This window comes from Fusarium subglutinans, assembly GCF_013396075.1.
Source record: "Fusarium subglutinans strain NRRL 66333 chromosome Unknown NRRL66333_c0000062, whole genome shotgun sequence".
In the NCBI taxonomy this organism is placed as follows: Eukaryota; Fungi; Ascomycota; class Sordariomycetes; order Hypocreales; family Nectriaceae; genus Fusarium; species Fusarium subglutinans.
The window spans coordinates 195897-222320 of record NW_023502125.1 but is presented as its reverse complement, the minus strand read 5'-3'; the positions used below and the strand labels follow the sequence as shown (position 1 = coordinate 222320).

The window sequence follows — 26424 nt, the reverse complement described above, 5'->3', positions numbered from 1 at the left end:
CTCCAGCAAAACTGGCTCCCAGGCCGCCGTTGTCGTTACTATCCCGAATCGCTCATACGTCTCCGTGGTTGGTACAGCCATTCTAAGCGCGGCTTGGAAAATGCCCGTGACCGGCGTGCTTGTCTGTCGTTGAAGAGCGTACACCAGCGGGTGGTCTGAGAAGCAGCACGTGAGGATGCCGTCGAATGGGCGGGTGGCAAGGATGTCGGCCACTCTAGGTAGCATAGCCACAGACGACACGACGGCTTGTTCGTGGTTCTCGATACATGGTGGGCAAGTTGTTAGTCCTCGGCCATCTATGAAGTCGAGCTGGACTTGTGTTGTCGATGGGTAGATCGCTGCAAGGCTTTGCGTTATCCCCGTTGTCGAGATGGGGATGATACAGAGCAGTTTTTTCGGAGGCATGGCGTCAGATCGCGTCCAAGTGATGCCTGGACTGTTCACATCGCGCAGTGCTTTAATAATAGTTTAGATTTGCGCCACTACTTTATACGGACGAGCTTATCAGACTAAAGCCAATGAAACCTATTTACCAATTCTACCGCCGCTAGTAAGCCCTTGCCTCGGGCGTATCTTAGCTTAGGCCTTGAAAACGCTATACTTACTTTCCTATCAAATCGTTCTAGTGGGTTTTTCACTTGCTATCATGACAGACCTTGGGGGCACGAGAGGATGGATTTCTACTTTCAGCTGCGCGTCCCGGTCTTCATATCCTTAAGCAAAATGGCACTTATATATAAGTCAGTTGTCTTTCATGACTCTGAAAAGTAATAAAATAGGACTGATAGCATATTTAAAGTGCATTCTACTACTCAAATCTAGACTAAGTTCTTTCTGCTGATTTAAGCTCTCAGCAACAAGTCTCAACCGCAAATAACAAATCTAGCTCACAACTTAGACATTATTTCTCAAATCTAGACTCCCAGGTTCATCTCCTCCGAGGAAAGTACAGTCTCATCCTTCTTAGCTAGACTACCGTTGCCCGAAACAGCCTCGCCTTCGAGCACGGAACCAGAGTCACCGACCAATCCAAAGGTATCAAAGTAATCTGCATCGTCAACATCCTGGGGCTGCGGCACAGGGAACGCACGAGCGAGCAGATAGTAGAACAGCATGGCGAGAAAGCAGCCCAGGGGCCAGGACATGTAGTACAGGTGCGACCAACCATTCCATTCTGCCGTAGGATCCTGCACGCGGCGAACAAAGCCAGGGAGAAGCAGCCAGGTCGCGGCGACCCAGGCCACAGGGGCACGCCAGTTGACCCCAAGCCAGTACCAATAGATGCTGGTGCTGGACGCATCATACAGACCGGTCAGCATGAGCCGACGTTGCCGCACTATATAGTAGTCCGAGAACATGACTCCCGTCATGGAACCGAGGAAGACGCCGTACCCGCCCATGACGGTAAGGAAGTTACTCGCACCATTCATGAGCTCCCAAGGCTGCATGACGAAAGCAAAGACCGCAGTGAGATAGCCCCCACGGCGAAGGTTAAAGTAACGCGGCAGCAGAGCCGAGAGGTCGATGCCGTTGGACAGCGCGTTCTCGGCGACAGAAATGCCAAACTGCGCTACGACAAAAGCCAGGCTGGCAAAGGCCACGGCAGCCCGTGCACGAGGGGAATCGTCAAAATGGGTCTGCACAGTGGCCAGCAGACGGTACGGCTCCCACAGCAATGTGCCGTTGGTCTCGGGGAAGAGCTTGGAGGCGCAGGAGGTGCACAAGATGCCGATCAGAGCCACCGCGACGGTGCTGAGGGGCACAAAGAGCAGCTGCGATAGGAACTGGTCCCCGGGGCGGCGCGCGAAGCGGGTGAAGTCAGACTGGCTGAAGATATGGGTGCTGATACCACCGATATTAGTGCAGATGCCGAGGACCAGCATCCACCCGAGGCGGCTCCCCTTGGCCTGCTCGACGCCGGCGACGGAGATGTCGGAGACCAGAGGCCCGGCTCCGTGAGCTTGTGAGGTGCACCATATCAAGAGGGCGAGGACGGTGGGAGCGACGCTGCAGGCCGCGATGGCGAAGGGGATCTTGTATTTCTCCGGCGGCACCCAGATGAGCGGCAGACACAGAGACCAGAAGACGATAAACGCGGTGAAGTCTCCTGTGTCCATCGTCCCGTGGGCTAGAGGCGTGTTAAGATTCCGGAACGAAGGCCACAGCGCGGTGAGGAACGTTTTGGTGCACTGGCCCCCCCACCAGATCTGCGTCGAGTACCAGATGAACGAGAGCATGATGCGCTGCACAAGCGGGAACAGCGCGCCGTACATACCCCACGACGCCTTCTGCAGGATGGAGAAGCCGATGTGCCACTTGGCCCCCGGCGCGCCCGTGAGGACGCAGATGATGCCGACGAGGACGTTGCCGACGATGACGGTGAGCATGGCCTGCCAGACGTTGAGCCCGAGAGCGATGACAGAGGAGCCGGTCATCCAGCCACCGACGTTGAAGGCGCCGGTGACGACCCAGAGGCCGACGAACTCCCAGGGGCCATAGGTACGCCTCTCGAGGGGCAGGGGCCGTGTGTCACGGTTCATGTACGCCTTAGTCTGTACATCTGTCTCTCGAGGAATCTCGAGGCGCTTGGCTAGAGTGCGCAGCGCCATGGCTGTAAATGAGCTGCAAATGTGCTCGTAGATTTCTTTGAGCGATGATGCTGATAGGATGGTAAGGATGAGAGATGCGCACGTCTAAGTCAACCCAGGCATGTTGGAAAACACGTTCCAAGCCGCATCTTTATGGTCTTCAAAGGTGTTGTCTTATCGTCAGTACGTACAGATACAGACGCAGATGTAGACACGGGCCCAGACGAGCCATCAAATCGCCAGATAACCGGTAATTCTGCCGCCAGCCAATAAGCAGCGAGACAACCAGACTCTTGGTTCCTATCAGGATGCGGGGAAAGGAAAGTTGATGCTAGATCTGATAGTGGTCCTTCACGGGCCACGCTAAGATAGCCGGCTGGCGGTTATCAGCTTATCTCATATAGAGTTTGATCAATTTAGCAATTTAGCCGTCTCGCTGCCCAACGCATGGCAGGAATGTTCAGGATCGTCACTACAAAAGACTCGAAACTGTTCAAGACCGCCATGTTCGCGTAGCCTGTATCAAGAAATCAGCCCCCATCCGCAGACCTAGACCCGTCATGGCCGCCCTTCCAATAATCGACCTCAGCACAATCTCAGAGGCGCAACTTGCCTCTGAGCTTATACGGGTCGGTAACGACCCCGGCTTCTTCTACGTCACGGGTCACGGCATAGTTCCAGCGCCTGTCTTCGAGTTGGCAAGGGAGTTCTTCCAGGTTCCAAGAGCTGACAAGATGAGATACCGCAATGGCAGTGGTGACTTGGTACGAGATGAACTGGGAAGGAAGATAGCCTCTCTTTCCTCTGGAATGCTAACGAACTGTTCCTAGGGGTACACGGGCATGAGGGAAGAATCGTGCGTATACTACATCCCTGCTATTATTCCCCTTTCTTACGATGCGTCCTTGTCGACCTCATAGCCTGCTCCAAGTTAGCTAATAACAACCTTCACAGTCTCGCGGGCATGGGCCCCGGAGATATCAAGGAGTCATTCTACTTATGTGACCCATCTCAAAGAGCTCTGCAGGAACTACACCCAGTTCTAGAGAACGGGAGGGATCGGCTGGCTCGATTCTTCACCGATACACAGGCGCTCGCCAATCGTCTCCTGCGGGCAATGGAGATTGGGCTCAAGGTAAGGGTTTCACCATTCTACTCACCCCCAGGTATTTATATTGGTCTAACAGTCTCAAACCTCCCCAGATCCCAGAGGGCGTCTTGACTGAAGCCCATACAGGAGAGTCTTGTCGCATAAGGCTCATCAACTACCCAGCCACATCAACGTCAGCAGACGATAATGCGGCGGACGAGATCAGGGCGGGTGAGCACACCGACTACGGATCCCTGACTCTTCTCTACCGCGAACCCTCGGACCAGGGAGGTCTGCAGGTCCAGCAGAATGGGTCATGGATAGATGTGCCCTGCTTCGACGACACCATCGTTGTCAACATTGGCGATGCTCTGGAGTTCTGGACGGCGGGAAGATTGCGATCCACCGTCCACCGCGTGGCATTTCCTCGAACAGCCAGCGAAAATGTGGCGCGCCTGAGTATCCCCGTCTTCATTCAGCCAGATCGTGAGGTCCTCCTCTCGCCGTTGAAGACGTCCAGCAGTGACGCAGCGTCAAGTATTGTGAATGACGATATAATAAGGGGATTCAACGAGGTTCTAGCAAGGAAGGGATATCAAAGTTCTGAGCCGGTGAAAAGCTGGGAACATTTGCGATCAAGAATCCGAGCGACTTATAAGGTTACTTAATTTGGCCATATAGTTCACGCACATAATACAAGGTATCTCAACTCTATATTTTCACCTTTAGCAATCACTGTCGGTCCAAGGTCTTTTCCCCGACAATCTGTCTTCAGCTAGTGCTCCGTTGCCGGCATCTGAGTAAACCATACTCACTGTTCCCAGGGGTTATGGGGAAAATAGGCATTCCGAATGCTGAATTCGAAGTGCACTCCACACAAGGGACTCAATGGTTTACTTAGTTATTCGTCATATCTAATTCGATAGCGTGTTTTACTCTAGTCACGAAGTTTTGTCCACACTGCTTCGTCGTGATTCCGGTCACCTACCCTACATCCGCTTGGTTTGCCTGGCGGTCATTGTGATAACCAGACGGAAAATAAAATCAATGCCAACCACGAATGCGGGGGAGCACCACTTGAAGCACTTTTGTGGGGCCTTGGCTGAATCAATTGGCTGACGATCATCACGCCACATCTACCAGCCTCAGAGCGGCTGAACAGTGGAGGTCGGTTGCTTATCAGAGATACATGAATTGGGGTGTAAGCTCAGGCTTCTGAGAAGTATACTTGATACAAGGTAAAACCCCCAAATCCCCAAGATGCTCTCTCATGAATGCACGGCAGCACCTCATTTCATCAACACCAAACCCTCGAATATTCAAAATCCTCAACATGCCAACTTCTTTTGTCCAATCGTCTCAATGCCAGCGATTAGCTCCGGGATAGAGCTGCGTACAGAGCGGCTAGAACTCTCAATCCCTAACCGCTCAATTAGCATCGCGATACCTAGAGGTTTAATGACATCCTGCCTGCAGTGCCGTCGAAAAGACACACTGATACAACTCGGTTGCCCGAAAATTTGTAGCGCGGAAGATGTCTTTTTAGTCCACGTTAGTGCGTATCGAGTTGCAAGACCATTCTTGTCACTGCTTTGGTCCCCAGGTTAAAGCCCACCAGCACAATTTCAACTGAATACCCCATATACCTGTCCATCGCCGGCCGAAATCTACAATAGATACGAAACACCTTTCTCGATCTGCTCGGTCGCCGCAGCGTCGTAAAGATGCCGAACGAGTAAAAGTTCATATATGGGGAGGAATCGCTCCAGTGGCCAGAATAACGATGCAGCCTCAGCAAGGCACGCCGCCATTCTCGGACATCTCTCTGTATGTAGCCTGCCACTTGGTGCCCTAGCTAGCTTCCCTAATCCTTACACACCCTTTGCCATCATCCCTCAACAGGAATTTCTACTGAGCCGATTACTGCCTTAGGCTACAAGTGAGGGCAAGCTATACAGCCGCAACCTCGCGGCAAGGTCTCACAAGGAGCGGGCACCAATTACTGCACAACCGCCCCCACCTCTGCCAGCAGTCACCGCGACGTAGCCGCTATCACTCTCACAGTATGAACCTACGTTGGGGAAAGCTTTGTCATCAACCAAGCTTCCCGCTGAAACCAATGCTTAGCATGTTACTGGCTATCCGTATTGCACTCTCTCATCGCGTCCTTTCTTCACCTAGGAATCTCGTGTTTTACTACCCTGCGGTTGCGAGTTGTCGATAATGCTAGACCGGAATTTGTCAAACCCACCACCTCGCTCTCGAAATGACGTGACCATCGCGGTACTTTGCGCTCTCAGCAAAGAGTTCAATGCCGTAGTAGCAGTATTCGACGAATCCTGGGAATCCGCGCACTATGGCAAAGCACACGACACGTCCGAAGAAGCCGGTGACGAAATCTTGCTTGGCGACGTCATTATCACCAATAAACTCGTCCAGACTGATTTCGGACGACAACTGCCAGATGCCGTCTATATTAAAGACACACTGGACGACAGCCTCGGCCGCCATTCTTCCGAAGTTCGCAGCTTCCTCAAAACCTTAGGCACTTTTCAGATTGCCAGAGACCTCCGCAACGACACGGCACGTAACCTGACGGATCTTCTTTCAGTCGATGGGTTCGAGAAATTTCGCCACCCGGGATTTGCTCGAGATAAACTGTTCTCATCGGAGTACCGCCATAAGCACCACCAGGCTGACAAATGCTCCGTTTGCGACGGTAGTGGCAGCGTTTCAGGGAAAGTCTGCGATGTGGCTCTCAACAGCACATGCGAGTCACTGGGCTGCGACGAATCAGCTTTGGTGGTTCGCTCACGCCTTACCAGTCTGGCACAGAGCGAGACTACGAAACCCGAGCACTACAAACCCGTCATACACATCGGCACTATGGGATCTAGTGATCAGGTAATCAAGTCGGCATTCCACCGGGACATGTGGACCTCGAGTCACCAGATCATTGGCTTCGAGATGGAGGGTGCCGGTGCGTGGGACTCGTTCCCAACAATACTTATCAAAGGAGTTTGTGATTACGCAGACAGCCGCAAGAACAAAAACTGGCAGGGGTACGCATCAGAAAGCGCCGCGGCTTTTCTAAAGGCTGTATTGAGGCGGTGGACGCCAGTAGATGAGCCAACGGCTCCTATCGTTGACATGAGTTCGTCCTTATATACTTCATTGTAAATTTCCCTCCTTCCTGATGCTAAGATTTGCTGCAGAGCAACATGATCAATGGATCCAGAGTTTCTTTTTGCAGCCATACAAGTCCCAGAAAGACCGAAACGAAAGAGCAGCTGTCGGGACCTGCAGTTGGGTCATGGCCAACCCTCTGTTCCTAAGATGGCAAAGCAATGAATTCAGTGATGTCTTCTGGGTGACCGCAGAACCCGGATCCGGAAAGTCAGTGCTTGCGAGAGCCATCATTGACCGTGGCGAGCGGGATGTGGAGTGGCTCTATTGCTACACTTTCTTTCAGAGAAACGGGGACGCAAATCAGAACAAGGCGACGGCCGCTTTGTGCAACATTTTACATCAGCTTTTTTCACACCACCACTGGTTGATGAAATATGCGAAATCCTTCATGAAATCGCACGGGCCAAAATTGTTCGAAAGTCTCGACCTGCTGTGGGATATTCTGAACAAAATTAAGGCCTGTGTGAACCTCGGTAGTGTGATTTGTATCATGGACGGCTTGGATGAGTCCGGGACTCAGAACAATCAGGATGACCAACATAAAACTCATCAGGAAGCTTAAGGAGCATCAGGTCAACAGCTATTCGCAGAGCCCAGTGGCACCGTTTTCAAATTTCTGGTATTCACCCGACCATACGTCATCATCGTTCGTGAGCTTCGTGAGCTTCGTGAGGATCTCACTCGACTCCGTGGATCATATGGGAGCTATCAGAGAGGATATTTCCCACTACATCGAGATGACCCGTGTCAGACAGAAGTTCTGTCTCTCTGACGAGGTCTGCCAGTGGTTCGAGCCAAGTTGGCTCAGAATACGAATCGCACGTATCTATGGGTCAGTTTGGTCTTCCGAGAGATTGAAAGGTCCAGAGGCAAAACCGTCAAAAAAATCCTGAAGATGATCGATAATCTTCCCAATACAGTCGAGGGGATCTACGAAACCATATTAGAGGACGTAGAAGACCGAGACGAAACAGAGAATCTTTTCATGATTATTCAAGCTGCCAAAAGACCATTGACTCTAAGTGAGATAGACGTGGCAATGGAGCTTGCCGGGGAGTCGACCAGGTATGAAGACTTGGACCTAGAAGGGGATGAAGGTCCAATGGAGTACATTCGCCAAGCAAGCTGTCTTCTAGTCCTAGTTGACGAGACCGTATCTGATTTTCTTTTGACAGCGCCAGGCCCTGCACAAGTCAAACTAGGCTTTGAGGCAGGCTCCAGGCCATGGAAATCCACCATCTCACGCAAAGACTCCCATACAACCCTCGCTAAGCTCTGTCTGGCATTCCTGCAGCTTGAGGACTTCACGAAAGCTGGAATTCGCCTCCAGCTTTCGTATAAATATAAGGATACCGGACATCCGAAGACGACGTATTTTCCTTGGACTATTGAGTCCTATCATCTAGGCTCAATGAAAAGCTTGGTCAAGAGGCTGGTCAATGGGGAAATGCTTCCAGATAGCACTGTCAGCGTAGACTTGACGGAATCAGTCAGCGTTCATCCAAACCAACCATCTGGGGAACACCTGAAAGAGATCAAGGCGCGCTTCTCTTTCCTGGAATACGCGGCAACCTATTGGCACATACATGTAGCTGAGGCGGATATGGAGCCTGATGGCTTCATATTGAGTCTGTTTGACATCAACAGTCCTCAATATGCGACTTGGCTCCCGATTTATTGGCAGACGGCGCCACGCCACGAGAGAGTGCATCTATCTGCTTCAATTCTCGCACTTTGCTTCGGTCATCGGCGCGCACTGAGCCGGCTAATAGCCAACGGCTTAGCTGTCGACGAGCGGGATCCCTTCCGTCAAACGGCACTGCACTGGGCGGCGTCGAGGACGTCAAGAGAGGACCTTGAGTTTCTGATAAGCCAAGAAGCCATCATTGATGCTGCTGACAGCTTCGGGAGGACCTCGCTTATGGAAGCTGTCATTGCTCAGAAGCAGGCACACGTGGCCATACTTCTTGATCGTGATGCCGATCCCAATCTGCAGGATCATATGGGCCTTCGGCCAATGTCGGAAGATGCCCAATGGACTTCGCAGCTGAGGGCAGCCATACCAATGTTCTGAAACCTCTCATAGACCAGGGTGCTGAGCCTCAGCCCTGGACTGTTTTCAAAGCAGAGGAATGGCAGAACGAAGAGATCAAAAGGCTTTTACGCCGTCGAATGAGAGAATTGGGCGCCGCAGCGCGGTCTGAAGCCGAGAGGAACGCGTCCCCGACCGCACGGATGGTGAATTCAATCAAGTTAAATGACGCAAGAAAGCTTCTAGTAGTATTGGGTCGACATGCCGAAGTGTTGGCCGCTACTGACAGCAGGAGCAACAATACTCTCCATATTGCAACCACGAAATGCAGTGTCGAAGTCGCCTGTCTACTTGTTGAACGTGGCATAGATCCAAACGCAGTGAATACGGCAGGAGTCAATGCCCAATTCTTTGCACACATTGCAGATAATCAACCCATGATCTCATATCTACTGGAAGTCGGCGTGCAAGGATTTTGTAAGGCCACATCAGTTAAAGAGGGTGTCATCTCTGAACTGCGCTCTCATGCGCAGCTTTTGGAAATACCACCCCTAGTAGCCGCGATACGCCTTGGGGCAGCTAATATTGTACTGCAGCTACTTGAAGAAGGCGAAAATGTGAATCAAACTTGGGGGCCACTTCGAAAAACGCCAATCTTTGCTGCTGTTGAGCGGGACCAGCAGCCTATCATAAACGTTCTACTGGGATTTGGTGCGGACGTCGACTCTCGGAATCTGCTCCAGCAGAACTTGCTTTGTTGCTGTATCCTTACCACCGGAAGTGCGTCGCTTGCGGACTTTCTTGTCCAATGAAAAGTAAGCATCAATCACTTCGATTACGGCGGAATGTATCCACTGAATTACGCCCGGAAGCTTGGGCTGGAAGAAGTACAGCAGGTCATACAGCATAGGCGAGATGAGGAGTTAAGAAGCGTAAGCTCACAAGAACTAGACGTGCTTGGTGTATCTCAGATCATCACTGCAGTCACCAGCCTCATTGAGGCAGAAAGACGAGGCATGGATGTTTTTAAGTTCTCTGATCGTCTCTTACACCACCGTCCCCAGCCAGGTGTACTCGAAGAACTGGTATTTTGGGACGACCCAGCACTAAAGCCTGATGTGCAGATGACCGACCCTGTCATTAATAGATCTTCGCCTGGCAACGTGCCTCAGATTCCATACAGACCATCTCAAGGGGTTTCCTTGGAAGAGCATGCGGACCCTGAACAAGACGAGCCGGTGTCAGTTGACAAAGAAACTATTCCTCGCTGGTTTGAACCTTAGCTGCAGGTAGCGGCTGTTATTGTCTACAAGCTACTGTCTAACAAAGTAGAGTCAAGCAAGGATCAAGTGACGAGGGACATAAATCGAGGATCGCCTACGGTCGGTAATTTGGTTCCGATTTTCGAGGCATGGGAGTTGCTTGCGGACGAGGTGCCAGATACGGTGGACCTGCATCAATGACCAGAGAAACTAGGTGTCAATGACGGCGAGGACCACTGGCCAAGTTTATATCGCCTGCTTAACTTCTTTTGCAATCGAGTTACGGGTCATGGAGATGATGATATTGCCAATAACGACAATGGAGACAAAAGTGATACCGAGAAGACAAGAGCAGTTGAAAGTATGGAGGAGTGGTATTTAAGGCAAATTATGACAGAATTGGACTCTAGGCGAAAAGATCCAGGGATGCTGTACTTGAGGTACCTGGAGGGACAAGACTCGGATGACGAGGATATGTACTTGACCGATGAGAAGATGCAGGAAAAGATCCTGGATGAGGCGGCAGCACGTCGAAAACAACAACCTTGGAACCGGTACACCTACCTGTTTGTCCATGAAAGAGTATGCACAGGGGCTCGCGCCTATGTACACGACTACAATGTGCCAACTCTGTCACAACCTCTTATACTAGAGCAGTAGCCTTAAGTATTGTAGCTCATGGGCGAGGACACCCATGATCCCGATACCAGGTCAATTGCTCTACCAGCACGTCTCCGACCCGAAGATAATCCCTACAGTGGCCGGTTGGCTGCAAAGGCCTCTAGTTCAGGCTCTGGCCGCCCCAGCTCAGCGGCTTAAGAAGGAAGCGACCGTTTGAGCAATGACATAGAAGCGCCTCTTCCGAACTCCGACGTCCTCGAGGTAATAAGCGAAGTCTAAGGCAATGGTTCGAACTTAACGCCGACTACCCCAGGACCACGACCGAAAGCGGATGGGATAGGATGTTCGAGACTGTCGCCGATCTGCCCACAGCAACTGCCAGGTCTCGGTGTGGACACAACGACCTCAACCTTGACCCAGAATAAGGCTTGGGAAGAGTGTAGGGCTCGATGGACTCTCCATGAGGCCAGTAATGCTGTCAACAAATTTCTTTATAGGAACAATTCGGGTTAGGACGGTCGGCACGAAGATGATCCTGACAATTCTGAAAAAGTTCAAAAAACACTATCCCAAGACAAGCGGATATTGAACTTGCCAAGTTGACCAAGAAACGACGATCTGTCACAAGTACATAAATAGATGCAGCTTTTGACACCACGATGTCTGGTCAGAAATGTGCTAGGTAGCAACCCAACCTTCTGCTTCACAACCCTCCCTATATCGGAACCGAGTTGCCATCCGCGCAATGCGAGCGGGTGAAATTTCACTTGGTGACAGTGCTGTTTGTGAGAGTGCTGAAAACTCTCATGAAGCTCTTCCAGCGGACCGTTTGCGGCTGACCTGTCGAACATGATGTCCATCTCCACCCGCCTCTGCCACCGTTGGCATTATCACTGAGGACCTTGGGATTGACGTTACTCTTCCTGTCATCTGCGATCACAAAGGGGCCGAGGCGCAAATGTACTACCGTGGTACCCTCAAAGACTTAGGCAAGCGATCCGATGCCAGTAAGTAGCTTCCTTTTGTATTGCCCCTTCACGTAAACCTTTATTCTCAGACTCGATTGGAACTGGCCGAGGTTGCCGAAGGCCGCGAAGTGTCACGCAAAGTGGCAAAAGTGGTGATCAAGGGTCCTTGCGGAGAAGGACTACTCAGCTGGAGCTTGACTCTGTGATTACGAAATCTAGAATCCTCGATGGCGAAGATGCAAAAGAATTGCCTCGGCATGTGGCTCACCACGAAGAGGTTCAAATCTTTCGGGGATTCATGAGAAGCTCTTGGTGTGATACTGCGGTTCTCCGTGCCTGATTAAGATGGCTTTCAGTAAAGTACTATTTTAAGTATTAACGACTTTGAAAGTTATTGAGGCGCGTATTGCAGCGCTCGGTCTTCACCATATGATGTTCGATAGGGCATAAGTGGACATGGAGACTGATTGTAATCGTGTGCACTAAGACAGGCCACGGTCGACGACAGAATGCTGTGTCCATGCCAGCGCAGCCTTGGTCTGCTGTCTGCCTCGGCAGACCCTCCATGCGTTGAATGATATGGTCTAGAACGCGCTAGTCCATAGAGCAAGAGGCCTAATGCTTCGGCCACTGGATCCCGCCCTTGATCGCCCTTACACCGGCTGCTCAAATCGTAGTCGTCGGTGCGATGGCGAACAATGGCAAAGCCAAGTTGCGATGTAGCGTATCACTCCTCTGACGTGCAATGGCTTCGTGCTCTCCGCTTGGGTCTCGTATTCTCGTGATCGGCCGAGCAAGCGAGCTCTTTGGGAGGAGTGGATGGACCGATGGCAATTTATCTATCTAGCAGGAATATGTTAGTGAAAGAATCCCACAAAACTAAAATTGCTCAAGATTTACGGTAAGGAACGCTCAAGTTGAAGGATGGGGGACCATACCGTGTCAGACGATGGGCACTACGAAATAGATGACCATGTTAGCAATCGTGCTAATATTGGTCCCAAAATGGAGCGACTTACGTGCTCGAGGTCAAATTCAATCGTCAGCATCAGATGTTGGTTACTCGAGTGCTGTCTTAGACACGAGCTTTCGTAGCTGATGTATTGGAAGAAATGGTGTTTGTTCTGCATGCGTCTCGTCTCGTCTCGTTCTCTGCAGGGATTCGCGCTGAAGATGACGTAAAATTGGGAGGTTACACTGAACCCTCCGTATTTATGTCATTCATGAAAAGATAGGCATGGCCGATTTGAACAACTAATACACAGTCACCTGCATTCCGTAACGACAAGTATATTATGGAGCCTTAAAGTCTTTCTAGGATACCCTGATGCTCACACTATTATCCACAGTAATGCCATCGACACCTTGCGACAAAGGCCCCTTGTGTGGTAATTTGAGGACAAGACTGCACAAAAACCGATGGAGGTGATTATTCTTACTAGAAACCGACGTCTTGCAATGGTACGCATGCACTCACCACTAAGCGGTTGGCGCGTTCTCCAACGCAATGCTTTGGGCTGGTGGTTACTTGCACCGTTTTCAAAAGGTCAGGCACTCTACCAGCCGCCATCTCGTGTAGTCGAAGTAATGAAGAATTTACACAACATGACCGAATCCTCATTGCTGTCAGTATGGCCGTTGCAGTAGTGGGGCGTTCTAGTAACCTCCCCTGCTCGTCAATGCCGCTCTAACGTCACATCATGCTCTTCAGGAATTGCCCTTTTGGTCTATCGTCTAAATCATCATTGGATGAGGCGCTAAAAGTCTAACCTTGGTGAGAATCAGTCCCCACTTGGACTGTCGAAGTTGTACGGCACAGTGTCTAGTCTACTTGGCACCAAAACGTACACAAGATTAAGGCTGGCCACTTTGGGGTTACTACAAGGGACTGTGGCAACTGAGAATCTCAAATTCATATCGCTCTTGCTATGCTATACATTTTGCAGATCTTCTAAAGCTGGGTTGAAGCAATGTTTTGAGCTTTTTAGGGCTCTTTCATGCCTACGCCCCAGGGTAGGGCACCTTATTGACTAAAGACACTCCAATGCGGTTCAATGGTTCATGTATACAAAAGACAACGAATAATTTATATGTTACCTTAAGAAAGGTGATGGAACAGGCAGAGGTTTCGCGGGCACACGTCGTTAAGGCTGGTCGTTTCTTAGGCAGAACATTTATACTCACGTTAAGGACTTGGATGAGCTTTGCTTCCGCGTCCGTAACGGCCAGTTTTCTTGTGTCGAATTTTGAGACCTTTCTTTTTCTCATTTGTATATAATACTATTAATCTGTCTTGAACAAACTGTCTTGCTGAAGTATTGACGCACAGCACTTGACGATTGAAGGCGTCTGATGAGGTTCGATGGCTATGATCTTTAGCCACGGAAAATTGGTTGAGCCGTTGACGGTTTTGAAGCGGTTGCGGCGCCTCACAGCAACGGTCGAGAATTCGAAGGGCAAATTGAATTACCTTAGTAATTGCATCAAATCATTTAGTTCTTTTCAAGGGGAATTTCCATAGTGTGTGCATGACTGGGACTTTCGCAACTGGTACCTCATGACTGCGATGAGCCATTGCTGCCTTTCCCAAGTCAGTTGGTCTTATGTACAGTCTTTAGGGACTCTTCGGCAGAGCTACTGACCAGACTGGAAGCAGCTAAATTACAGGACGTCTTGAGTGTGGGCACTGTCGCGGGAGCAATTGCCATGGGGCTTATAGGACGTTTGGTGGGGCTCGGATCCCCTGTAGATGAACGGCGAGTAATCGCGGGAGGTGCTTAGCGACCAAGCCTTCCGCGTCAACACGTCTTGTCTCTGGCCTGGACTTGATTCCATTGCCTCGACCTCGACCTTCTCTACCATCCTCATACTTCAACCACACCAAGTTTCCCCTCGCACATTCTCATCAACAGCCTACGCTCTTCCAGCAATCAGTCCTCGCTTCCACCAAATCCCGGCTCATTTATCCCTCGTTTCATCCACGCGATGTAGGTGACCGCACCAAGTTCCCTCTTCCTTCAACACAAAGTTTTCCCTCTTTCATCTCATCAACGACACACCTCCATCAATCTGCTTTCCCTCCCATCAAACTTGACCTCATTTGCCCTTCGTTTACCCACGTCACTCCCGGGAGTTCCATCTCTCGAACTCCCAAGCCTCATCCTCCACGCAGTGCAGATGACAGTACCATGTTCCCTTCTCCAGCGACACGACATTGTCCCATCATGCCCCCCTCGGTTGCAGTCATCAAAATTCCACCGAAGCGCCTGTGAGATTTGGCCGCGACACTAACTCAAGAAGCAAACAAGAATGCAGCGAGCCCAATCGATTGAGCCATGCACTACTCAGGTGCCAAAGCTGCGGACATGCCGCGACGATTGACAGACGCTAAACAACCAACCCGCATCCGAACTTTCGAAAAGAGCATCTCGACATTCCTTGTCCACCACAACCACAAGACCTTGACGAGCGGTGACGCCTACCTCGGCAAATGCCCCAACTTAGACGGTCGGAATGCCCATACCTCTGTGTATCGCGCTCGAGACTTGCTGCCGCTGGCTTGAGCTCCAAGACCCAAACAGAGCTTTGATCTTACCTTGGTCCTCGAGTTCCAACATCCCTCGACAAGTTAAACCCTCAGGAGATGAGGACGGTCCGCCAATGTTCCACTCAGACACGTATCACGCCCGATCAACGTTCCCGTTCATGAAACCTACAGGCAATCCACTTCCCCCTCTACCTTCCCCACGGCCTCCCCCGTATGATGCTAGAGTGACGCCCTTGATCAGATCTATGATCGCTGCGGCTCATGCTATGCCCGGGCACTTGAAGCCCACGTACAGACACCGAGGAGGATCTACAAAAGTGCCCGAAATAACTCGAATTCCAACGAAAGGAACGAATCGATCTTTCGCACGTCTCGAGATTTCGCGACAAGAAGAGATGGCACAACAACCCCGAGCTCTATCATCGCCGCCGACCGTCGACGACCCAGATGTAAGACAAATCTTTGGATCAGAGTACACATCCATGCCACTGGTTGTGTCTTGACAGATCCTCGCCGACAACATTCGAGGCGCCCAGTCTATCCCAGGCACAGCCCGCAAACACCACTAGACTCTTCAACCTTCAACTCGCCAACACTCATTTGCGGGCATGGCCTGGGATAGACGGCTTGGGGGGCATTCATCGTCTTGACTCCGTCTTCAGCTCTGCAACTCCACAACAGCCAAGAACACCAAGACGGATACACCATAAGCCTACCACCTGACCGGTTATCGATAGATCCCAGCAACCTGTCGGCCCCCAACCCACGATAGAGCGACACTGGGGGCTGACAGGCTACCCGAGCGGGTTCCTCAAGAGGGTCTCAAAACCACAACAATCAGAACCCGCTCGGGTAGGAAAATCTGAACATATTATCCAACGGAAGAAAACACCTCGGAACTCTAGCTCCAGCCGAGAGCGCCCTCGCCATATTCATCATGCCGCAACGACAGGCGCCATGCAGGAAATGGGTGGTGAAGAGAGTGATTCTTAGCGTCCAATCACACGACCATGCCACAGTGTCCTTGGAGGGAGAACGAACTGGAACTCAGTCCGCTTACAGGTCCCGAAGAGTGGAGGAGATACTACAGCGGAGGGCGCCAAGGATGAAATAGAGAAAATAGGTCGAAGAATTGACGTCTTTTGCCATGCACAAGGATATAGCCGCAGTTTACAAGATGGACAAATTGGTGCCCACGAGCAGATGAGCGTGATGGTGGTGACAGAGTACAACAAGTCCGTCTACCGCCGTGATCGCACAAGGAGACCAAGACAGGACGAGAAAATGTTATCGCCGGGTACTGCAGCGTCTGAGATCTGTCAGCACTCTTCGGGCTCAAGTTGTCAGGCTTAGCCCGCGCAACAGGTCTTTAGTAGTGTTATACTTACGCGTAGTAAGAACGTTCAGACTTTAGAAGAGAATGCCATAATAAACTTGGTAAAAATAACCTTAGCTTGGCCTAAATAACGTAAATTCTTTTGTTGCCTAGGATCGAGAAGTATCGGATATATTGCTTCCCTAGATATCCCCAGGGCGCTCAGCAAGCTTGGCGAAGGGCACTTTCAGCGTTTACGACAATGGCATTTGGATAACCAGTGTCCGTCGTGTCATAGTAACCCTGTTCTCTTGCAGAATCCACAAGTGCGCTGTCACATGCCGCTGTGGTTTGTGCAGACTCTTTGTTCATGCACCATGCAGTACTCCCCCAAGCGACGGGACGTGATAAGAGTACGCACAAGGAGGAGGCGTCATCAGTCACATTTGCCTCTGCTCGGTGGAGGTGAGGATAGTCGCCGTCAGGGAGTTGACAGAGTTCTTGGACAATCGGTTTGCTGTGTTGAGATAGCTGGAATATACATTTCGACTGACTCAAAACTTAGCACGGTATTGGAGCAGACTGACAAAGACCACATCAGTAAGAATACAAATGGAAGAGGAATATGGGTGACAAGAATCAGTTAAATGTATACTATTGTAAGATTAATCTCTACCCTATTTCTTGGCGTTTCTTAGATCATTCTTTGATCGCTATCTAAGCCTAATCTACGTCTCAACACTTCGCCATACATGTAGATCCCTTCATGGGAATTACTGTCTATCGCCAACTCGATATCCAGCCCGGAGACCCAGAGGAAAATGTCTCTCTCTTGCTACCATCTCTTGCTTCCATAATATACCAAGCTGTATTTTGCACAGAAGTTCTTCAATAGTAGGTAACTCGCAGTGCAGATGCCGATCCCATCAACTTATCATCGTCCAAGTTGCCTTCTGGTGTAGGTGGAGGCTGCGTTTGGGAAGTATTGCTATACCCCCGAGACGGAAAGTAGCTATGTAAGAGACCTCAGTTGCAAGTACTAGTCATGTTCATCGCGCTGCCGTTTAGCCTACCCCTTGAAGTGCTCTTCCTTAGAATCTCCATCTCCCGACATGTTCGTGGCGATAGACTCAAAAGAAGCCCTACTGCCAAGTGAACTTTCGACAGAAGGCATTGCAGCGGCCATGGGGAGTCCGATGTTTAAAAATGCAGGTAATGGGTCAGAAGTGTGATGAGGGTGAGTGATGAGGATGCAGACGAGTTTCAGACCATAGAAGTGAGTTTGCCCCTAAAAGACAGGCATGGAAGACAAATCAACACACATGGGCATATACTCCTTGCCTCCCCTCACACTGGATCAGAAGGATCCACGATCAGTCTCACCCAGCACCAGGGAGGGCAACGAGTATATTGCCCATATGTGGTGATTTATCCTCCTCGCCGGTGTTACGGCGGAATCTCTGTTGCCTTGTAATATCTTCAAGCAAGGAATGGCACATCGTAGTAGTTTGCGTCTTGCCGTAGCCTGGATTTAGCACCATATCGTTATGGAGGTGAGAAACGTCGTGGTCGAGCTCACGAGTGGTCTTGGCGAGACGAGCCTCTAGCTTATTGGTGGTACCCTCTGTCCAGGATAGACGTTACTAGAGCATTCAAGAATTCATTTGAGGGTTCATCGACTGCAAGCAGACCAAGGTCTGGATCAAGGATATTGACGTCGTCGGTGAAGGGGCTCTTCGTGCTACTAGGGGCGGAACGAATTGTGTTATTGCTGCTGCATATATCCAAGACTCCCTCCCTGTCGCAGTTCTTGTTGCTCCGTTATTGTCGTCGAGTAGCAGTTTGGAGCCATTCTTTGTATATGATTGAGCTCCACTCGATCGCTGATATCGTTGATCCGCTTGTCTTTATGTTCCCGTTGCTGTTGATGCTGATCTCAGTTGCTGCTGGGCTGTCATGAAAGAGTAGCCAGGTGTCAGGAATTTCCGCATGAACTGTGAGCACATGAATTTGTGGAAGCGTCTCTTCTGGTTGATTCGCTTGTACAACTTGGCTTTGAGCTCATGAGCACAATCTTGACGGTTCAGGTGCTATCGGTTGCTGACTTGTTCCGAGGTTTGGCACAAGGCTTCATTAGACGTAGCATTATAATCCTCGGTGAATTTCTCTTGAAGGGTGTCACCTCATCACATACAGGGAGGGCCAACTTCGAAAAGTCAGGCTTATGGGTCAAGCCAGCCCTGACAAGCTTCTGAATCCGCCGGTTGACCGTGGACTTGCGCCGAGCGTACCAGCAGCAACTGCAGCTGACAGAACCTACCCACGTCTTCCGTCCTTTGTGTCCATCATCACTTCGTAAAGGTGCACTAGATTATTCATCTTGTGCCGGATCCTTTCGTTCTGTCGGTTTACTTCAATCGTTCTTCGGGCCTTGCTTGTTTCTCAGAGTCTCGGTGTCGATGGAACTGGTCTGTCGAGACGATGTATAGATATTTTGGAGAAACCATATAAATCCTACCCATGGGGTTTAGGGATAGCCATTCGGCTTCAGCTTGGTGATTGGCAATCTTGTGCCAATCATAAATTCGACTGTTTGCCCTTTTCGGGGACTGGGTCCTTTGAAACAGTTCCCAGTAAATAGGTTGACAGCCAACGCTAGACCGTCGAGGGGACGCCGTGGGGAGGATCGTTTGTAGGCCCGTAGATGATATGAATCCTACGAGATATTTAATACGAGGCCGAGGGGGCTTAGTTTCAGACTCGGGGTTCTGGCCTGGTATCATGTCGATGGTCTCTGAGGGAGGCGATGAACATCATAGACCCAGGAGAACTAACCGGGCATATTTATGTCAGTTTCCACCTCTTCTTCGTTATATCGTGCGTTAAGAAGCACGAGATCGTTGTCGGTGCTATCAGCCACCCTTGCCAGCAAGGTCCTGGACTCGGAGATCCAGCTGTCGGAAGTGATGCACAGGGAGCCAATTGACCTGCAGGATTTCCCCAAGGAGGCGCATAATTGAGTAAATTCTGTGATAGGCATGTTCGCCGTGATCGTCATTGAACATATAGCAGGCGTGAGTATCCGAGGTTTTACTCAGTGACATGTTGTATGTCTGGACTATCGCCAGGCTGCGGAAAGAACGGGATGACCAAAAAGGCGTGTAGGCAATAGCCCTGATCGTCATCACCGAACGGAGCCTTGTATATCTCATCGGTCTGCGGAGTCTGTGCGAGACAGATTGGATGTCCATGTCATCGCCAGGCCGCGCCCAGTCATACCCACCAGTGATCTCATTGAACTTATGGCAAGCGAGAATATCGACCTCGAGGAGAGAGACTGACATATACACACCTTTTGTATAATGATGGATGAAGCAGCAGTAAGTGATCGAAGTAGGCCGTTCTTTAGATAGCGCAGTCGTTCGGAGGTGGGCTCATTGTACACCAGACCCATTGGTAGCTGCCATCAGCCCGGTCTACCCTCCTTTTCTGTGGCAACCATAACTTTGATGTTGACTTATCAAAGCCTAGCTTTGGGCTCAGCCCGTCGAAATCCTCGACCGTCCACTCTTCTTGACCCAGCAGGTACTGCAGAAAAGTGGTGTAATGCACGGGTTACTGAAAATGTCCAGTTCTCATATCATGAGTCGTAGTTCTGGTGGTAGCTTGGGAAAGCTGGTAAAGGTACCAGGCTGTCTGTGTTGTGGTACAGAAGAGAGCACCCAAAGAACATTATTGTTGACTGCTACCTGTTGCTATGCGTCTAGGGGCAGATTCGTCAGCGTTTCGATCCGATTAATTCAAAAGTCATAATCATTAGCCTTGACTAAGACCAAAAGACTTTGACTTCCTTCTTCCATGTTCGATAGAACCATGCTGACTTCTCCGGACTCTGATAGGAGTGTGAACAGGTAGAGGCTTCACGTCGTCTCCAGCCGCATTGCTTGTTCCCGTAGCTTGATGGTGTCTTTTGCTTTAGGGGAAGGTGCCGACACCAGGGCGGTCGTAGATATCGTCATCCTCGTCGTCGTCGGCAGCACCTTAGCATTCCTCTTCATGACTTCCCTGGACTCTGCGCATGACCTCCTAGTATGTAACTCACTTGCAAAGGTTATGGCCTGTCTCTCGTGGTGCATCAAGATGATGTCCATAGGCTTTTCATTCTGTGCCAAAGATTCATCAATATGTAGCTAGTAATCGAGAGACTTATTCCGTTGCGTCCAGGCCGGTGAGGCGACAAGTCATTATCAGCGTCCACCTCTGCGTCCGGAGCAGGCGGTAGATTCGCCGTTACTTGTGCACTTTGTCTGTCTTCATATATGAGAATCAACAGATCCGCACAGTTCTTGGAAGCAGGGCCTTCAAGGAGATCAGAAGTACCGAATACAGTACTCCATTCCGATGAGCTTGTGACCGTCAATGTTGGTCGCAATCAAAGCGCCAAGTAGTGAGATCTTGAAGCTGACGCAAGAATAGCTTGACCTCGTCATATTCGAAAGTAACCTGTCGTGTGGTAGTCGTCGTTGGACATGCATGGCCAGTAGAAAAAACGAGCTCACTGATCTCAAATTGCTGATCCGTGTATTCTTCGGAGGCAATGTAGGGAGCAGAACCGCTCAGGGGCAGCACTATCGTGCCTGTGCTTCTTAAACCCTCAGGTTCACCTTCCATCCCGTCTATCGTACTCAGCTTGTCGAACCACTCCTAAATGCTGGCTAAAATGATCCAGAATCTATCGGGATCTTCCTCAGTCTCGAGGCTCCTGGCTCGCAAGTCTATGTCGGTATCGGACACATCAGTGTAGTCGGTTCTTCTCCGCTTGAGGCGGCTGCTCCGACGAAGAGACGGTGGCGAATGAGAACGAGCGCGGGAACTGAGACCCTTCAACCTCATCGTCTGCCAATTGGTCCTCCACGATGGACTCAGAGCAACCCACAAGGTCAAGGCCACCACCGTAATACAGGCTTCTGGGCTTCGTAACTTGGGCCGTCCGCTATGTTAGGCTAAAAGCAGCATCGTCATCTTTTCGCGTTGATTTCGCTTAGTTCAGCAGGCATCGCTCGTGGTTCATCTGCTGCTCGTGGATTTGAGCATGTAAGGCTATTTTGCGTCGTTGTACATCGCCTTTCATCTTTAGACGGTGTTTCAAGACATCCGATATACGTTCAGGCTAGGCCGGTTGAGTTGGAACTTGTATCTAGACTGGTATTCGAGCTCGTCATATGGAAGAATTGATCAAGACTCGTATTCCAAGCTGTGAACTTGAGGCCTGTGAGATTCGGGGAAGGCGAACGAGATAGCAGAGTACCTGTAACTGCGTAAGCAAAGAAGCATCTAAGGAGTGAATAACTCGAGAGAAGTGGTAACTCAGGTAATTACTCATAAAACTCACGTAGTTCCGAAGTCGATGCTGAAAAGTACTTGATGTCGAGCTTCTGTTGTTTTGGCAATCGATTGACCAGTGGTGTAGAACTCCAAGGGAATTGAAGATCACAGATATAGCTGGCTTCCACTCATAGCCTCTACCATCATCTCAACTCACCGAGGTCAAATCAAGACACCGAGGTCTAATCTGAGGCTGTGAAGGAGATTGTTAATGCTGGAGACGAGGCATGACATGAGCTTGGGTATTCAGTTATTTTGCTGTTTGCCGCATAGCATTGGATGGTCCACGCGAAGGCCGTAACATCCTCCACCCACTTCTGGTGAGAGTACTGGAGGGTGCGGTTTAGCGTCCGTCGGCCTTTTTGAGGGAGAGTGCGAGTTCGATCTCGGGCTGATCTTCCGTGTTGATATGACCTGAGCTGTTGGGAAGATCGGGTGAAATATAGTCTTCGTTGTCCCTGGTATTGGATCCCTTCCAGGCTCGTCTCTAGTCGGTGGTGGTTCTTCAAGCAGCTGCTTGGTGTTCGAGTTAGACGGCATCTTCTGCATCGTCGCTGGTGGTCATTCTCCATTGGGTCAAGTGGTACTTGTATGATGGTCGATCGATGTCTCTGCGCTTCGTCAGCCAGCGATATCCCCTGCGAAAGTTGTCCTCCAGCTATCTTCATTTTTCGGATGGTATAGCAGATGGATTGGGGGTCTTGCCGTGCTCCTATCCGTGGAGTTTCGCCGGTATATATGTCGATATCGGCCTTTATCTGTTCCATTATCTCTAGGTGTCGGGTTGTATCGAGGCTGATCAGAATTTGATCATTAGCCTGCCGTGGTGATGCGGCCTGCTTGGGGACGCTCAGGATGATCGTTCGCGTTCTTGGGCCAGCTCAAAGTCAAGCATATCGATCTCGCTCATGATGCAGAAGTCCAAGGCATGCATCTCATGAGCCTTTGGGAATTGAGTTCATCTGTAAAAAGAGGTTAGCTATATATATCATTGATAAAGGGGTTGGAATAAGAACTTACCGAAACTTGATCATTCGCCTGCAGGATTTAACATTATCCAGGAAGTTGAGGCCGCCGTCGTATCGAAACGCGCCCGTGTTCTTTTGCACATTCTCCTGGTATTTCTCTTCAGGGGTGTTCACCAGACTAATATGGTGGTCAACTATAACATGAACGCCACCGTAGTCGATATATCGAAGGTTGTTGATGAAAAGGCAGCTTCGGCCTTTGCTTGGAATACGAATCCCAGCGACCTTGAATTTGGCTCTCCATCGCAGATCCAGGATCCGTTCAAGTCCCATGAAGCTACTCTGCTGCATTCTCGGCCCCGACATATGTAACAGGTTTTGGATACTGTTGTTCAGCGCGTTGAAGCCTCAAAATCTGGATCGTTTCGTGACTACAGTGAGGGAGTTCTGTAGGTTACGACTGATGTTTCGTCTGGCGGTGTATTGAACTCAGGTGTAGCCATAAGAGATTGACTGACTTGACTACCACGTTCTGTAGATTTTGGTAGCCCAGCTCCGTAGCCTGATCTCAGATGGAAATGTGTCGTTGATCGGAGGGATTGATATCACCAAGAAACGATGCTATCTCGTCGTTAGTGCGTCGGCCAACTTAAGGAGGATAAGCCATGTCGTCAGTGCCTATATTGGCGTGAAGGCCGGCCTTTCGCTTAGGCTACACAGCGACCTTGGCTAAGAACTAACGTATATTCGGCTTCAACGTTATGACGTGCCATTCGATGTGATTGTTCTCTGTAACACTGGGAAATTGACCCGCTTCATGGCCACAGCGAGATAAGCTTGCAATTCCCTGCATGCTTGAGACTCCCAAATCTTCAGGACATAGAGGCTCTCAAGAGTAGGCTGTCGGAGACTGACTAGGAATCAGTTTGTCTCCCTGTTGATTCCAGACATCTTGCATCAGTGCTGTTTGGTGATGGTCAGCCCAGACTTGGCATCGGATCTAAACAAGAACTGACATACGAGATTGATAAGGCATGTCTTGAGCATCCTTTGATTGTCAACCTTTTTTTCGAAGCGAAACCCAGGGCCGCCTAGGGTCATCATCACACGCTCGGTCAGGCCCTTGAAAGAGCCCAAGATCTCCGGTGTTGTTTATAGGACGCGGCCGCCAGGGTCTTGACATCCGGGCCGAGACTCGGCAGTGCCATGAGTCTCCTTTCTGACCATGGGCGCTATCTCACCCATCAACTGGCCTCTCCAGTTATAACTATAGTATTTCTGAGTAGTAGTGGCGTCACACATGAGATGTGCGACCTGATGCACGCCCAAGTTGTCGTTTGGAATAAGGACCGACATTGGGTGTGAACTTGGCGTTAGATGGCTTGTTCCTTTGTGGGAGTATTGGTGGCAGGACTCAGCGCTCACCGCAGTAAAACAGAGAAGTGGTTCTCGATGTACCGAGCCCAATCACGGCCGGGACTTCGTAACATGGATGCCTTCTCGGTTCTTGGGATGTAAATATGCCGAACATATCTTTTCTTCCTTTTGGGGTTCTTGTTTGCCGAAAAAATTCGTGACTAACCTCAGAGCCACCTGAATTCTGCCGATCGAAGAGATTCAAACGCTGAGGAAGAAGAGTTGGGGGAGTTTCTTATTCTGAGAAAACTTTTGTCGAACCTCAAGGTCGTCCCTGACGCGGAAACGGATGCCCTTTGCCAGAGAAATGTATATTACAATAAGAATGTCAAGGTAGTCGATGGTAGCGTCGTTGTACGGTGTGATTGAATGTCTCTTGAGGAAGAAACCAAACTGGATGGCCGCTTCTTCGATTTGGGGGATGGTGCTCTCGTTGTAGTCCTCTGATCCAGGAGATGAGTCTGGGGGGAGATTATCGAGCATTCAGTGTCAATAACGATCTGACGGCCACCAAGCAGATTCTGCTGTTGCTCGAGGCTGGCGATACGCTCCTTGTCACAGAGTCAGAGTCCTCTATATATCCAACAATGTCATCAGTCTTTGAGATGTGCTCAACTTCTCTGTCTTCATCGTCACTCAGACCCTTTCTCTAAAGAAAACGGATAACGTCGGAGAAACCTTCGTGATTTGCTTTATCAGTAGCCTCAAATATCAGCACGTTGGTGGACAGCCTCAAGTCGAGTTGTAATTGATCTGTCACTGGCTGGAAAAAGCGCAGTCATCAAAGCAGTTGGCGCCCTGCTTTTTAACTTCCAGCCATTGTCTCCTGGGAGGTCTATGAACTTGTTATCGGCGGCGTTCTCATAGAGCTTTGATTGACAGATTTGCTGTAGTCTGAGCTGGACGATCGGTCGGTGTTGCATAGAAGCAGTCGGAAGCAGACTCAAGAGCACACACGAGTAAGGCTGGCGAAGGTATCGCGTGTCTCCAGGGACACATTGATCCAACACAAGCTGATCTCCGCAAGGCCATAGCGCTTTTCGTCGAGCTCGTAAACTAGCCCACGTTCCCAGACTCTTTGACCAGACAGACGTACAGAATTGCATGCTTTAGAAGGTACGTTTGGTGTCTTCTTCCCCGCTATAACGCGCCGAGATTGTAGTCTTTCCGCAACGGTAAAACTCACCCGCTCTCTTTCGCAGGTCAAAAGTCGAAAGCATTCTTCGTACGCAAGCAAACATCAATAGGTGACCTGGAATAAGTACCTGGTGACTTCAACGGATTTTACCCGCTCCTGCTATTATATGAAGAAGCGCTCTCCTGATATAGGTCGGATTCGGCTGCAAGTCCCTCTTCATTGTAAGTCGAGATCTGAAGCCGAATCCATCTGAAGCTTACTCCTTGTTCATCTTTGACACTAAATGCAACGAATTTGTCATGATTTTGTCATTATTGATGTAGGAGGATGGGCCTTGGGTAGCCTCGACAGAGTGCGATCTACCTGTCCGCAGCATGGTCACCACCCAGCTTCGGAAACAGGGAAGTGGTTCTCGTATACCGAGTCTAACCACGACAGGAAGTCTCTGAACAGTGATCGGATATGCTAAAACTGTTCTCTCGGGGTTGGATTAAATGGATTTCGATCTCAGGAGTACATTGAGCTTTGACAATAGCAAATGGTGTAATGTCTAACTCAACAATACTCCTCAGATCGTATTGAGGTCTTCTCTTTTGTCACCCTCCCCATCGTTAGTCTCACCATTGTCTTCAGAGGGCGATTGATCTTGGTGTTATCTTCCTCCACTGTTTTGGTCCTCATCGTCACCGGCTTCCAATGACGGGGGGCGGATTATGAGCATCTTGGGAAGCCATCGTTTTTTAAGTATGCAGCACAATCGTGAAATTGCCTGAATAAAACCGGCTGTACTGGGTGACCTTCAAGGCTGGCAGCGAACAGACGCAGCCCTTTGTAAGGAGCTCCGAGATGAATGAGGCAGCCTTCAAACTCCATATGACCAGCCAGAATGAGGAGTCTGCGCTTCG

At 50.2% G+C, this 26424-nt stretch overlaps 4 protein-coding genes across 4 annotated transcripts; 2 read left to right on the top strand and 2 right to left on the bottom strand.

The window, feature by feature from the left end:
* Positions 1 to 914: 914 nt before the first annotated feature.
* Positions 915 to 2609, bottom strand: FSUBG_6165 (NCS1 nucleoside transporter; the record flags this gene model as incomplete). Its single annotated transcript, XM_036684335.1, has 1 exon — positions 915 to 2609. One exon carries the CDS (start codon positions 2607 to 2609, stop codon positions 915 to 917), a length of 1695 nt encoding a protein of 564 aa, XP_036538364.1.
* A 539-nt stretch (positions 2610 to 3148) lies between these two features.
* FSUBG_6164 (2OG-Fe(II)oxygenase superfamily) lies at positions 3149 to 4346 on the top strand (the record flags this gene model as incomplete). Its single annotated transcript, XM_036684334.1, has 4 exons — positions 3149 to 3352; positions 3419 to 3444; positions 3543 to 3723; positions 3792 to 4346. The coding sequence occupies 4 exons, from the start codon at positions 3149 to 3151 to the stop codon at positions 4344 to 4346; spliced, it is 966 nt and encodes a 321-aa protein (XP_036538363.1).
* Positions 4347 to 5901: 1555 nt separating this feature from the next.
* Positions 5902 to 10980, top strand: FSUBG_6163 (phosphorylase superfamily; the record flags this gene model as incomplete). Its single annotated transcript, XM_036684333.1, has 8 exons — positions 5902 to 6832; positions 6894 to 7074; positions 7421 to 7654; positions 7705 to 8840; positions 8954 to 9679; positions 9851 to 10139; positions 10572 to 10743; positions 10837 to 10980. The coding sequence occupies 8 exons, from the start codon at positions 5902 to 5904 to the stop codon at positions 10978 to 10980; spliced, it is 3813 nt and encodes a 1270-aa protein (XP_036538362.1).
* A 13602-nt stretch (positions 10981 to 24582) lies between these two features.
* FSUBG_6162 (P-loop containing protein) lies at positions 24583 to 24864 on the bottom strand (the record flags this gene model as incomplete). The annotated part of the gene is made up of 1 exon (XM_036684332.1): positions 24583 to 24864. One exon carries the CDS (start codon positions 24862 to 24864, stop codon positions 24583 to 24585), a length of 282 nt encoding a protein of 93 aa, XP_036538361.1.
* Between the last annotated feature and the right edge of the window lie 1560 nt (positions 24865 to 26424).